The following is a 14,881-nucleotide window of genomic DNA, read 5'->3' on the forward strand; positions in this document are numbered from 1 at the left end:
CCCACAAGACATTCCCCACTACACTTGTTTCTGATCTCAGCTCAGACATGATGTCCTTGGAAAAGCTATCAGAGACCTCTGGCAAGATGAAATCTCCCTCTTACATCTGCTTACAGAAATATGTCCTCTATCTTCAGAGCATACATCTCTGTTGTAATTTCATATTTCTGTGTGTATGATTAGTTCACTCACGTCTCTCTCCCTCATGAGACTCTAAGCTCTGTAAGGGGCAAGAACCCCATGTGCTTTTGTTAAGTACAGTGTTTGGCACATAATGAGTATGCCATAAATATTTGTTAGGTGAGGGAATGGAGAGACCACAGAACACCCTTGTGTGGTATTAGTTGTAATCACAATAAAGTCCTGTCTCTCTGGTCCATCCACTGGGACCTGGGAATAGCATGGTCATAAATAACTCTTGGAGTATAATTGCTTTACAATGGTGTGTTAGTTTCTGCTTTATAACAAAGTGAATCAGCTATATGCATACATATATCCCCATATCCCCTCCCTCTTACGTCTCCCTCCCACCCTCCCTATCCCACCCCTCTAGGTGGTCACAAAGCACCGAGCTGATCTCCCTATGCTATGCAGCTGCTTCCCACTAGCTATCTATTTTACATTTGGTAGTGTATATCTGTCAATGCTACTCTCTCACCTCATCCCAGCTTCCCCTTCCCCTTCCCTGTGTCCTCAAGTCGATTCGTCTACATCTGCGTCTTTATTCCTGTCCTGCCCCTAGGTTCTTCAGAACAATTTTTTTTTTTAGATTCCATATATATCTGTTAGCATATGGTATTTGTTTTTCTCTTTCTGACTTACTTCACTCTGTATGACAGACTCTAGGTCCATCCACCTCACTACAAATAACTCAATTTCGTTTCTTTTTATGGCTGAGTAATATTTCATTGTATATATGTGCCACATCTTCTTTATCCAATCAGCTGTTGATGGACACTTAGGTTGCTTCCATGTCCTGGCTATTGTAAATAGAGCTGCAATGAACATTGTGGTACATGACTCCTTCTGAATTATGGTTTTCTCAGGGTATATGCCCAGTAGTGGGATGGTATCCATAACTTAACCAGGAGTTACAGTCAAAATGCTCATTCCTGTTTTGGCTCTGCAATGGCATGCCCTCAGGCAAGTTATAATCTCTTTAGGCCTTAACTCTTGATTTCACCTACAGACTAGGTACGTCTTCTGTCCTTGAAATCTCTACAGCTGTTTTTTCCAGGCCCCTCTTCCAGCCTGCTGCCTCAACTGGGAATGACTGTGGGCCTCCTGCAAAGATAGGGGAGGGTCTGAAACAGAGCAGGGTTTTCTGTGGGAGGAATGGGAGGAAGCAAACAGCAAGGGTACTAATTTCATGGGACTGCCTTGGTATTCAGAAACAACTGCTGGATTCTACTTCTTCTCACAAACTAGTTTTGAAAAACAAGGCTTGAATATTTGACATGATGAAAAGCTAGTCCTGAACACAGTTTGTTGCCTGTAAGGATGTTAATTCATCAAACTTAAAAGATACAATCTAGGAGCCTTGTTTAGGCATCTTTACTCCCTTTCTTGTTTAATTGGGGTGACATATACTCAGATTGATCTCCTTCTGGCTTAGTGATCTCCAAGCAGTATAGACTTTCAAGTTACTATTGTTTACTTGCTATGTATTTTGCTTAAATATTTCATGGTAAATGAAGGAGAGTAACTTGGTTTTCAAACTAGAATGCTTCTTAAGAAGTTGGCTTCTCCATCTTTCTGATTCTTGATCCCAAGCTATCCTCAGTAGATGAACCCCAGCTACAGTAACCGAGGAGGAGAGCCCATCCTGTCCTACAGACTTGCCATGTGAGACTTGGAATGGTCTCTCTGTACGTTAATTTCTTCATCTCTAGAAGGAATGCAGTGGTTCTTAACACCCTCAGGGAGGTGTAATTAAATCACTGAAATGTTACTGGAAGAAAAAAAGAGTGATTAATCTTGTTGAACAACACGTCTTATTTTTCTTCTTGTTCTCCAATTTGCATGAAAGCTCCTTCAGAAAAGAATGTTTACATTAGATGTGTATATACCTGATCTGACAATTCCAAACTACACCTCAACCAACCAATTCTGAATAGGAAAAAAAAATCAGAAGCTTGCAATTGTGCAACATGTAAATCTCTCCTGGACTGGAGCCCATCACTGTGGTTTGGCAACGCAACCAAAACATCTCTCTTCTCATCTCTTGAAAAAAAACCCAACAGAGAAAAAATACCTTGAAAATAAAGGTAATGATTAATCCATCAGGTACAAAAAGGACTGTTTTCAGGATTTCAGGTTCTAATACGCCATTTCAAATAAACAGCAGCAAACAGGGAATGACAATTTCACCAGAAGAGGATTAAGCCACAGGCTCTAATTGGGACTGGATTTGTACAGCCATATTATCTAATCAGGCATCTCCAGGAATCTGTGAGCAGTTGTTAAAACTTCCATGTGCCAGTGAAGTAGGGACCAGAAGAAGCAGGTATTGGTGAAAAGAGTGGTCCTTGTAGAAGCCCCAAGATGCAGCCTGAGATGGAACAAAAGAAAAAAAGCTTGAAGCAGAGACTGGTCTTGAAGAGCAGCTTAGCTAAAGAAATGCTCTCCGAGTTCTTGGGCACATTTATAATGATTGTGAGTATTTTCTGATTTCTGTTATAAAAAAATAACAAAAAGTTATTTTTGTCCATAAACTTTGTACATTAAAAGTTCTTTGGTAATGTACAGCATGGTGACTACAGTTAATAATATCATATTACATATATGAAAATTGCTAAGAGAGTATATCTTAAAAGTTCTCATCACAAGATAAAAAAATGTGTAACTATGTATGGTGATGGATATTAACTAGACTTATTGTGGTGTTCATTTCATTATATAAACAAATATTGAATTAGTATGTTGTACACCTGAAACTAATAAATTGTTACATGCTAATTATACCTAATTTTTTTTAAGTTCTTTGCATTGGGTAAATACATAATACTTTAGGAGACTAAGCCAATACTGAGAAACAAATGTGAATTCAAAAAATGGAACTAGTGTAAAATAAGAGAGAGCAATACGTTTTCTGGTCTCTGAAAACCTCTTTGTACCTGATTTGTTCAAGTATTTTCAAGGTGTTATGGACAATTTCCTACATTCCCTCTTGACCATCCTCACCTCTCATCTATGGTGACTTGTTAGGCGGGGGTAGTGTGGGGGAGAAGGGCATTGGAAGGAAAAGAGAGAGAAAATAAAAGTCCAAGATTCTTCTGATTCTCGTCACTCTTTCCTGGAAAATCGCCCTCAGGGAGACAGAAACCCTGGGGTCATGTTACTTGACAATTTCGTCCCAAAGGGGAGAGTGGTTGCTGCCCCGGGCCTAACTTCCGTCCTCAAGGTGACCTGTGGTACGGAGAAGTGAGGCAAATTCAGTTACAATTCTAAGTGCTCTGCAAACAATACAGAAGAGGAAGTGAACTAAACATCTATGTATTTTGTAACCAAAAAAGTTAAAACCCTATTTCTTAACAAGAACCTATTTCATGATCCCATCCTGTCTAAGTAAAGGAAAGTGGCTTTTAGCCATTCACTATTCTACTCATGCAAATAGTATTGTGTCTTCCCCTACTATTCAAGGTGGGAGCTAAAGAAATAATATCTTAATACTGTATGCTGAAAAGTTAAACTTTGTATCTTCTGGCTAAAGCCAATAATTTCCTGTAAGGTTTGATTTCTATTTATACTGTTCTAAAACAAACCCTGATGAAATCTTTCATGGTGAGTATAATCTTCAATTTTGTTGAGGCTTGTGGGGATGTGTAAACAAGAAACTTCTGCAAAAACACAATTTTTAATATACATATAAATTAAAAATTTAATTTTTAATAAATCTACATGGTTTTTCTCAAAGGTAATTCAAAGTAATTGTTTCTGCTTTATTAGAAAATGTGCATTTTGCCTTACTTTCTCTAGTAAAAAGCTTTGCATGTTGACAGGGCATGGAGCAAAGGGAGCACTGAAAAGATGACAGAGTATATGCAGGACTCACTGGTCTTTCATATGTAAAATTAGTTTTCCCCCAGACACTGGGAGTCTGATGCCATTTGCCTCCCTCTTCTCGAAAACTGCTCTTAAGGGAAGCATCTCAAGCTCATTCACACTGTGGTATAAATGACTAATAAGGGCTACTGGTAGCACCAAGGAAAGAGCAAGTCCATGAAAAATTCTCTGTAGACTACAACTAAAAGCAACAATAATTAAGTCATAAGCTAAAAAACTAGCTCTAATTTGGCCTTTTAGACATTGGGATAGGTAGGCCTTTATGCCTTTGCTAGTGCCAGGGAGAAAGTTTGCAATGCATCTTCCCCATCACAGAAGAGGTTTAGAAGCGTTGAGCTGCAAAGGTAGGGAGTATGTGTTAAGTACCTACCATTTGTTAGCTTCTTTACCTACATTTGTTTAATCCTTATGGTAGCTGCATTACGAAGACTTTATTATCACCCATAAACAGCTGGAGAAGTGAGGGCTCAAACAGATGAAGTAACTGGCCAAAACTGGGAAAGCAGTGAACTGGGATTCTTTCTAATTCTAGAGGCTACGGTTTCCACGTACTTCCACCCATTGCTGGAATTCCTTTGGCAATGTCCTTGATAGATAGTTAGTAAATCAGACTCTGCTTTAATATTTCCACAGATTGGAGCCTTGAGTTAGTACTATGGGCATGGGAGTTTAATTGATGAGCACCTGATGAGACCAGACCATTAGTTGTGCCCCTGAGCAGAAAAGACTACTCAACTCAGGTGGAGGGTTTGAGGTGAAGGCAGAAAACACACTTCTCAGCCCCCTGCACGTGGGCCCATGGTGTGCGGGTTTCAAGTTGCAGATTAAATATCCACTACATGTAAAATTCCTAACATAGGATGCTCATTACATGCTAGCTCCCTTACCCCTCGATCCTTCTGCTTTTACTTGAGCGTCTTTGTAGTATTTAAAAACAGCTGCTTTGTCCCCTCCTGGGCATCGTGCCCATGCCTTTCCCTAGCACGGACTACGGAACTCTGCCCATACATATATGGGACCCCGTCAATGTGTGTTGAATTAAATAATTCCTTTTAGGGGCTGAACTTCCCAAGATCTCTCATTTTTCGAAGGAGCTATGTTCACCCGTCGCTTTTTTGTGTACCCTCTTCTCTCTCCAAACATTTCAGGATTCTTTTTTTTTTTTTTTAATTTTATTTATTTATTTATTTATGGTTGTGTTGGGTCTTCGTTTCTGTGCGAGGGCTTTCTCCAGTTGCGGCAAGCAGGGACCACTCTTCATCGCGGTGCGCAGGCCTCTCACTATCGCGGCCTCTCTTGTTGCGGAGCACAGGCTCCAGACGCGCAGGCTCAGTAATTGTGGCTCACGGGCCCAGCTGCTCCGCGGCATGTGGGATCCTCCCAGACCAGGGCTCGAACCCGTGTCCCCTGCATTGGCAGGCAGATTCTCAACCACTGCGCCATCAGGGAAGCCCTCAGGATTCTTTGATACAGAGCTCATCCTACTGAGGATGCTGAGGTGAACAGCCCAGCAAGCAGCCATATTTCCTCTTGTGGTGGAAGGGCATCCTTCCAGGTCTGGACTTATGAGTAGGTAGCATCTACTTGTGTATTGTGAAAGATCCTACATTTTTTTTCTCACCCCATCAAGCTTGTACATTAGACAACCTATCTTTTGGCATATCTAAGAATGAAATAATGCAAGTACTTTTGCTAAAAGTAATATCTTTGATCTGTGCCCTGAAGAGAAATAGAAAGGGCAGAGGCCTGGGACACACGATATGGAGGGCAGAGGGGAGTGGGCATTGTAGGAGGGAAGGAGGAAATGAGATGGATGGAGAAATTTCAGACCCCACCATGTTTCCCACATGTGATCCTGCCTTCATGACTTTATGACCAAACTTCTCTCTTTGACAGAGTCACCAAGTTCGTCACTCTGTTTCTGGAACGGTTTTCAGATATGCTGGCTGTAGAAATTCTGGGGCTTTAAAATGATTGTTACAAAGTGTCCTCAGATCTTGGAATAGGTCTATTCCATATTAGGGAGCTTTTGAAACAAAAGAATATAGGGTAAGCTGGGACGAAGTGAGAGAGTAGCGCTGACAAATATACACTACCACATGTAAAATAGATAGCTAGTGGGAAGCAGCCACATAGCACAGGGAGATCAGCTCGGTGCTTTGTGTCTACCTAGAGGGGTGGGATAGGGAGGTTGGGAGGGAGATTCAAGAGGGAGGGGATATGGGGATATATGTATATGTATAGCTGATTCACTTTGTTATACAGCAGAAACATTGTAACACAACATTGTAAAGCAATTATACTCCAATAAAGATGTTAAAGAAAAAGAAAAGAATATATGGTTAGCATTTAGAGTTCTTAAAATTAGCCAGTTCTTAAAATAAGTCTGCTTTGCAGGGTGTAATTCAAGACAATTCTGGTCTACTACATTATTTATCTGGAGTTCCCAGAGACTGGTAGGACAACTATGAGATACGAGTGAGGTGAATGTCCTTGGCCCATCTCATTGATGGGGAAGCTGAGGCATGGGCTGATGCAGTCATGTGTCCTAGGAGCCAATATGGAGCCCAGTTGTCATGCCTCATGCACGTACATGGCCTTGGGTTTCCACTGTGCTTTTCCTCTAAGAGAGATAGAGTGTTTTTTCATCTGGACTGTTGCTTACTTATATAATTCTCCTTGGATATATATATATATATATATAGAGAGAGAGAGAGAGAGAGAGAGAGAGAGAGAGAGAGGTGATCAACTCTGAATCGGCAGATGGGAAAACAGATGTAACACAATCAAGAGGTTCACCCAAGGTCACCTAGCCCATGAACACAAGAGCTAGGCTTGATATCTCGAGTTCAGTCATTCCTAATATACCAGTATTTAATGAAAATTAACTCATTTCATGTGAAAGTCCAAGAGAACTTTACTAATTTTATAGCCTAAAATACATTAGACAGAGTGTCAGAAGATTATTATATAGAACAGACACAATTATGACAGGAAAATTTTACAGAAGATCTATTAGCATGAAGTTTTTGGACCTCTTCACCACCTACAAACATGTGCAAACCTCCTGTAACACCAGGATTCTGAGGTGGTTCAGCCATCTCTTCATGGCTCTAATGAACACGTTGGCCATGGAAAGCACTGTGTTTTTCCCTTAATACTTCTCTATTTTCTAGATACTCCATGAGACCAGTCTGTGACTCAGAGCAAAGGACCTAAAGGGAAGTGGCCCTCAAGAGACTTGGTAACTCTTCTCTCTCACTTTCTGTCTCGACAGCCCCCTGCCCTCTATCTGTCTTCTATCTGCTTGGTTCTAGCTTATGGCTTTGCAAAGCTGTGCCCCACTCCAAGCCTGGGATGTCCACGACTGAGGGTCCCACGGAGCTGGAGCTGTAGGTTTGCTGACTGATGATAGGCCAGAAGCCTCTGCTGGTCTCGGATGGCTTGTCTGCCAGAGCCATGGAGGGATGCTCTGTCCTCGGGCCCTGACACACTGGGATGAAGTAGTCTCTGTCGTCTGGCCCCTGCATCTTTCAGATGAGGAAACAGAGACCCACACGCTTGCTCACAGAATTCTGTCAAATGCTCTTTCTACCACAGCAGGACATCAGAGAGAACATCCATGGCCAACCCTACCTGCTTCTTTTATTTACTTATGATTTATGTCCAGTACTCTGCCTTTCATGGATCTGTACTTCTGCATCTGGGTGTTCTGTCACATTAAGAAAGTCCAAGGTTCTAAATCTGAACTGTGAAAGAACCAAACACGAGCTCTTATGTGGGTTCTTGCCCTGTGCCTTCAATGGAGCGTAGAGGGGCCTGAAGCGGAAGGTTCTCTCACTCCAAATACAGTTATGTGATGAGGACAAAAGATGGTGAAGAGCATTAACACTCAATTTAATCTTGGAAAAATCTAGTGAGATAAGGAAATTGTTCTTATTTTACAGGTGAGGAAATTAAGGCTTAGTATGATGGAACATCTTGCCCACAGGCAAATGTGTGGTGGAGCTGGATTTAGAATCAAACCTCTCTGGTTTCTCTTCATTCTTGTGCATGCTTTTGAACTTTTATTACTGCCGCCCATGACAATCTATGCTACTGTTTCGGATGTTTTACAAGCTTACGTGCGTGGCTTCATAACTTGTATACCTTCTACAATTTGAAGGTATACAAATGTCAAAGACGTTTTTTGAGATTAATCTACTTGGGGACATGTAGATGTAGGTAATTCATTTTAACTGTTGTGTAGTACGGCAGGTGTATATATCCATTCGCCTCGTGAACTGTTATGTTGTTTGCAATGTGCTGCAATTACCAACCCTGCTGTTATGAACATCCTGTACAGGTCTCCCGGTACATGAGTTCCTCTTGAGTACATCCTTAGAAGTGAGTTTTGTGGCTTAGGACATGTCTATCTTCACCTTTATGTGCATTGTAACATTGCTCTCCAAAGTGGTTTCAAATTTATACTACAGGCAGCAACATAAGAGTCCCCATCTCCATACATTCACCAACCCTTGATACGATCCAACTTCTATATTTTTGCCCATTTGATTATGTAGGAAATAGAAGTTCACTAGCAGTTTTAATGAATTCCTAGTGCAGTTGATCTTTTCATGTTTACTAAACCTTAAGATTTTTCTCCTCTGGAAATTAATCTCAAATAAAAGATTAATTGACTGGAATTGCATTGAATTTATAGTATTCTGTATAGAACTGACATTCTAAAATATTGAATCTTCTCACCCATGAATAGTTCCTCATTCATAGGTCTGCTTTTATATTTCTTTCCAGAGTTTTATAATTTACTTGGTATTAGTCATATATATTTTTGTTTGATATATTCTTAGCTACTTTATGGTTATTATCACTATTGTGAATAGTACCTTTTAAAAATTATATTTTCTAATTGGTTATTACTAGGGTTTAAGAACAATATTGATTTTTGTATATTGATTTTACATTCAGCAAACTTGGTAATTCTCTTATTAATTCAAATAAGTTTATAGATTATCTTGGCTATTCTGTATAGATCAAGGCCATCAAATTTGAGTGCCACTAGCCATATGTGTCTACTTAAAATTAATCTTAAATAAAATTAAAAATTTAGTTCCTCAGTCTTCCTAGTTCCACTTCATGTGCTCAAGAGCCATATATGACTACTGACTACCATATTGGACAACACAGATGTAGAACTTTTCTCTCATTGAAAAATGCACTATTGGACTGTGCTGACACAGATAATACTTTTTTCTGAGAATATGAGAGTTTTTATTTTCTTTCTTTTTAGTCCTTAAATTGTTAATTTCTTCTTATCTTATCATAGTGGTTAAAACCTCTTGTTCAATGTTATTAGAAGCTATAATTGCGGCATTCTTCTTCTATTCCCAACTTTCAAAAATCTGCTTCTGGTATTTTACCATGAAACATGATAGTTTCTGTAGGTTTTTGGTAGACATTCTTGATTTGAGAAAGGAAAGTCCTGTCTGTTCCTCATTTACTAAAACTCCCATTAGGAAAGATTGTTGAATTTTTTAAAAAATACCTTTCTACATCTATTAAAATAAGCACAAGGGCTTCTTTTCTTATCTGTTGATAAAGAAAATTACATTGATAAATATTTTTGGGTTAAATCATCATTACATTCCTGAGATTAATTCTCACCTACTCATGCAGCATTTAGTTTGCAGTGTCTTACTAAGGATCTGGACTATAATTTCATTTATTATATTGCCCTTGTCTAGTTTTATTACCAAGGTTATATTAGCTTCATGAAATGTTTTGGAATTTTTCCCTCTTTTTATGTTTTCTGGAACATTTTGTATAAAATGAGGATTATGTTTCTTAAAGATTACTTAGCATGTGAACTGAAAAAGGGAGAAAGAGAGAGAAAGAGAGAGATGTGTGAGAGACGGTTTCTCTAAAGCTATGTCTCATTTAGATTTTCTATTCTTAATTCCATTTTGGCAATTTATTTTTTTCCTAGGGAACTGTACTTCATTTCTGTTTTCAAATGTAGTTTTTCAAAATTGTTAATACTTTCAAAATTAATATAGTGAAAGCAGTAATTCTGAGAAGATTTTTCATAGTATTTGCTTACAGCTTTTAAAAATCTCTTCTGTACCTGTGGTGATGCCCTTTCTTTAATTTTTAATGTGGTTTCTTTGTTTTCCACTTAGTAGTTTCTGCTTTGACCTTTCTTGTATTCTCCCATTGAGTTGATCAGCTTTCTTTGTTTCTCCCTTTTCTCCTCTGCTTACACTATTCTTTAAGTACTTATCCTTACATTAAAAAAAAATGTAATATTGCATTCACAAACTTTAAAGTGAATTTATATCTCTTTCCTTCTGAACAACACAAAAACTTTTTAAAAGCCTCATTGTAATCAACCACTCCATCTTATGCCATTGTTATCAATATTCTACTCTCATTTTTCTTAATATTAGTGTTTTTAGGAGTGAATACTTATTTAAATTTACTATCATTTACCGGTTTACTTGCTAATCATTACTGCATCCATTCATTACTTTCTTTCAGGTGCAATTTTCTTTGTGCAATAAAATAAACTTTCTTAAGGAAATTTTTCAGGAAGGGTGTGTGAGGGATAAACTTTCTCAGTCTTTGTTTGCCTATGTCTTTATTTCATTCTCAAGGTTCAATGATAAATTAGTTGATAAATTTTAGGTTGATGATTGGTTTTGTTTATCATTTTGCAGGTGTCATCCCAATGTCTTTATTATTGCTATTGACAAGTCTGTTACTGGTCTAATTTTTGTCCTTAATAACCTGCATTTCTCTGCCTACCATTACAAGTTTCTTTTTTTTTTCCTGAAACTTCACTATGACTAGGAATGAATCTTTGTAGTGCTCAGGATTCATTGTTCATCTTCAATGTAAAGATTTGCAATTTTCACCAATTCTAGAAAATTCTCAGCTTATCACCTTTCCTCTCCTCCAGACTATTTTCTCCTTTTAGAATTCCTATTATATTTGTATATATGCTTGACCCTCTCACTTTTTTCTATATGTCTCTTAACCATTCTTTCATAAATCTATCTCAACCTCTCTATGATGAATTTTCTGTAGTGTTCTCAAATCTGTCTTCTGATTCACTAATTTCCTATTCAGTTATATCTAGTCTTCTGTTTAATACATTCATTAAGTCTTCAGTTTCATTAATATGTTTTCATTTCTAGAAGTTCTATTGGGTTCTTGTACTTAATTGCTTTTCTTTTCCCTCCTTATGGGTTTATTTTTAATCTGCTTAACTTACTAAAGCCTAACATATTTACAGTATTTTATGATATTTTACTTCCATCATCTCAAGTTTTGGAGTTGCTAATCATCCTGCTTATTTTATCCACTGTCTCATTCACAAAGGATCATTTCCTTTAGTGTTTTGTAAATTTGTATTGTAAGCTCTTCAGGAAGGTTTATTATTCAGTGTGGGAAATCTGTATGGCCTGAACTGTGGAGTTGCTCTTCCAGAACAGGTTTGCATTTGCTTTTGCTAGGGTGTCCAGGTATATCACCAACCAGAAATGATGACTGTGAGGTGGAAAACTGACAAAAAAGAAGACTGAAGAATGTGGGTGTGGTGGTAAAGAGCACTCACTCTAAAGAACAGCTCTCTGCTCCCTTTCTCCCACATGGGATGTGTGACCATGAGTGACTAGGAAATCTCATGCTTTCTCTAAATGAGGCTGATCCTCTTCAAGTCCTGAGACCCTGAGTCAGTATTGGCTGAAGAAGGATCTTCCTGCGGGCTTCCCCTTATCGTCAGTGAACATGAAGGGCCAGACTAACTTGGGAAATTTCAGAGTTCCAAAGAACCTGGGGAGAAAAGTCTGTTCTGAGTCACTGATCTAAGGGTTGCAGACTCATAAAGCCAAATTTGATTCTGCCAAACAAAACTGTGCTTGTGATCCCTGAGTTTTAATTTTGACCCAGAAAACTTGCTATTTTCATTACTTTCAAAGGGGAAGTATTTTTGTTTTGTACTTTCCAGAAGTGGAGTTGCTTAGTTTTTCTTTAATGACCAAGTTTTCTGCAACATGTTCTCATTACTTGACAAGAAAGGAGAACATGGGATGAAAGCAGAAGCTGGCTCCTCCTTACTCATCAGCCTTGTGATGTAGATACGGCAAAAAGTGAGGCCTCCGAGGAAGCGAAGCCTCACAGAAGTGAGACAACCCACAGAACATATCAAGATGCTGAAAGAGCCCAGCAGTGACTCCATGCATCTAGTGGGCACCTTATTTCACATCTGAGGTAGGACTGCTATGTTCACTGACCCTGCAAAGCAAAGCAAATGCTTTAAAAGAAAATATGCCAGCAAAATATGCACCGCCCCCCCCTCAGCCATCTTGATAGATTGGCTGATATGCTCTAAGGTACAGGTCTGGGATGGTCAGCGAAGACCAAAAAGGACCCGAGGGCTTAGTCCCTCTCATCCTAGAATTGGCCCACATGGCTTAGACTCTGTGTAAAACTTTCTTAGCAGGAAACCTCCCCTCAAAACCTATCAACAGGTAATTGGTTAAAGAAATTGGGGTGCATTGCTGCAATGGACTCTTATGCAGCCATTAAAGATAATGGGGCCAACCTTTAAATGCTGATATAGAAAGACTCGCTAAGCTTTTAAAGTGAAAAAGCAGGCAGAAAATGTTATGTATAAAAACTCCCATTTGTATAAACACACACACATATACACACATGTTTAACAGAATACACCAGAAAGTATTGATATTAGTTACCTACAGAGGATAAAATATGAAATCTGGGGTGGGAAGGACACGGTTTCTTGTTTTTTTAATATTTACTTATTTATTTATTTTGGCTGTGCTGTGTCTTAGTTGTGGCACGTGGGATCTTTGTTGCAGCATGCAGGATCTTTAGTTGCAGCATGTGGGATTTTTAGTTGTGGCATGTGTACTCTTAGTTGCGGCATGCGAACTTTTAGTTGCGGCATGCATGTGGGATCTAGTTCCCGGACCAGGGATCAAACACGGGTGCCCTGCATTGGGAGCATGGAGTCTTACCCACTGGACCACCAGGGAAGTCCCATGAATTCTTATATTTTATCATATACCCTTTGTAACTGAAAATTTTTTAATGTTCATGTATATTTTCTTCACCTCTCTGCTCCCCACAAAAGAGCTCACTCAGCAGAATCTATCCCTTCCAAGTGATTTAGGGAGATGCTCAAACTGTGTTCTGAAGAACACTAGTTCTGTGAAATGCAGACAATAACTACATGAAAGAAAATATGCTATCCTTCCCAGATATGCTTTGGAAACACTGGGTTAAACCAAGCTAAGTAGTTTTCTTAACTGTAGGAGTTATCAGGCCTTTAATCTTCACTGTAAATTTCTAAGAGGGGACTAGAATATACAGCTGTCCCCAGACTTACTTGACCACAAGCCACTTTTTTTGAGGAGCACCTCACAGAACTGATAAACTGTGGAACACACTTTGGGAACTGCAAGCCCTGGAATGAACCTAAGAAACAAATCAGTGCCCAAAACTCCTCCATCTTCAGTGATCTTCCAGATTGAGAGTGACCCGAGGTATACTTGACTTTGTTGGGCCACTCTGAATAAAGAGAGAATTGCCCTCAGCAACCCCCCATCCACACCCAGCACACTCAGCCCCATGGTTATCCTGATATGAACACACACACCTTAATCAATAATTATAGTTTCTTATTCTGGCCCTGGGATCGCGATCAAGCTCTTGTCCAAGCTAGCATTATTTGGGATGAGCTGAGGGAGGAGTGAATGCCTGGTGTAGATCAGAAAAGGAGAGCACTATTCTTTTCAGCCTAGTGGAAAGAGTGGAGTTTAGTCCTCTCATTTCTGAGGTCTGTGTTGGTTCTTGGTACTCTTTTCTATTTGGAGACCTATAAAATTGGCCATTTGCCCATTCACCTGTTTCTCAAATCTCAGATTCCTCTCTTTTGATGAACCTGCCTTAACATCATCTCTTTTGAAGTACAGCTGGTTCTTGAGAGGTGACTGATCGCATTCTGATATTATCTCAGGCTACATGCCACCCAATACTTTATTTTTAACTGGAATGTCCAGATTTCAGTCTCGGTTCTTTGTGACCATTTTTGTTATGATTGAGAAAGTTTTATTTTCCAGTTGGAAAACTAACTGACTGGAAAGCCGTGCCTGAAGAGGCATTCTGTCCTAATAAAGAAACCAAGTAGCCCCACCAAGGTAGCAGAAGTTGTCTCAGGAGAAACACAGGACTGGGAATCAGAGAACCTGGCTCCCGATTCAGATTCTGCCACTTATTAGCTATAGGATTTTTTGTTAAGCCATCCAGTCTTTCACTTTTTAAATGAGGATTAAGTGTTGGGAGGAATAATGGAAGTAATAGAAGTGAGCATGCTTGGCCCACGGTATACAGGCTGTAAATGTTTGCTCATTCATCCACCCAGCGGCCAAAATTATGTGCAATCAAACCTGGGCTTTATCACTTACTGCCTGTGTGTATGTGAGGAATTCTCTTGACCTCTTAACCTCTCTAAGCTTTGTTTCCTGATATGTAAAGAGGAGACAGTTAAGAGGACCTGACTCATAGGGTCTTTGTGAGGATTAATGGGCTAATGTATGCTATTATACTCAATAAGTAGTATCTGTTATTGTTGTTCTTGTTGTTACTATTACCATTACATGTTCCAATGGACACAGTTACATAAACTAAATAGGTATATATAGACAGATGGAGTAGGAGGTGGGACTTCTGGTAACACATACCTACAGCACGGGCCGGAGGGACAAGGTTTGCAGAGACCAGTGTACTGAGG

General features: G+C 39.3%; 1 protein-coding gene across 1 annotated transcript in view; it reads left to right on the forward strand.

Moving 5' to 3' along the window:
- Window positions 1-703: 703 nt before the first annotated feature.
- The window catches only part of AQP9 (aquaporin 9), a 39,800-nt gene continuing 25,622 nt past the window's right edge, over window positions 704-14,881 (forward strand). The window contains exon 1 of the mRNA XM_082448181.1: window positions 704-2,655. Coding sequence (XP_082304307.1) covers window positions 2,545-2,655 — 111 coding nt within the window. The 5' untranslated portion in view covers window positions 704-2,544. The remainder of the gene's footprint in view (window positions 2,656-14,881) is intronic.

The sequence above is a fragment of the Balaenoptera physalus genome (genome assembly GCF_965194825.1).
Source record: "Balaenoptera physalus genome assembly, chromosome: 2".
Taxonomy (NCBI): domain Eukaryota; kingdom Metazoa; phylum Chordata; class Mammalia; order Artiodactyla; family Balaenopteridae; genus Balaenoptera; species Balaenoptera physalus.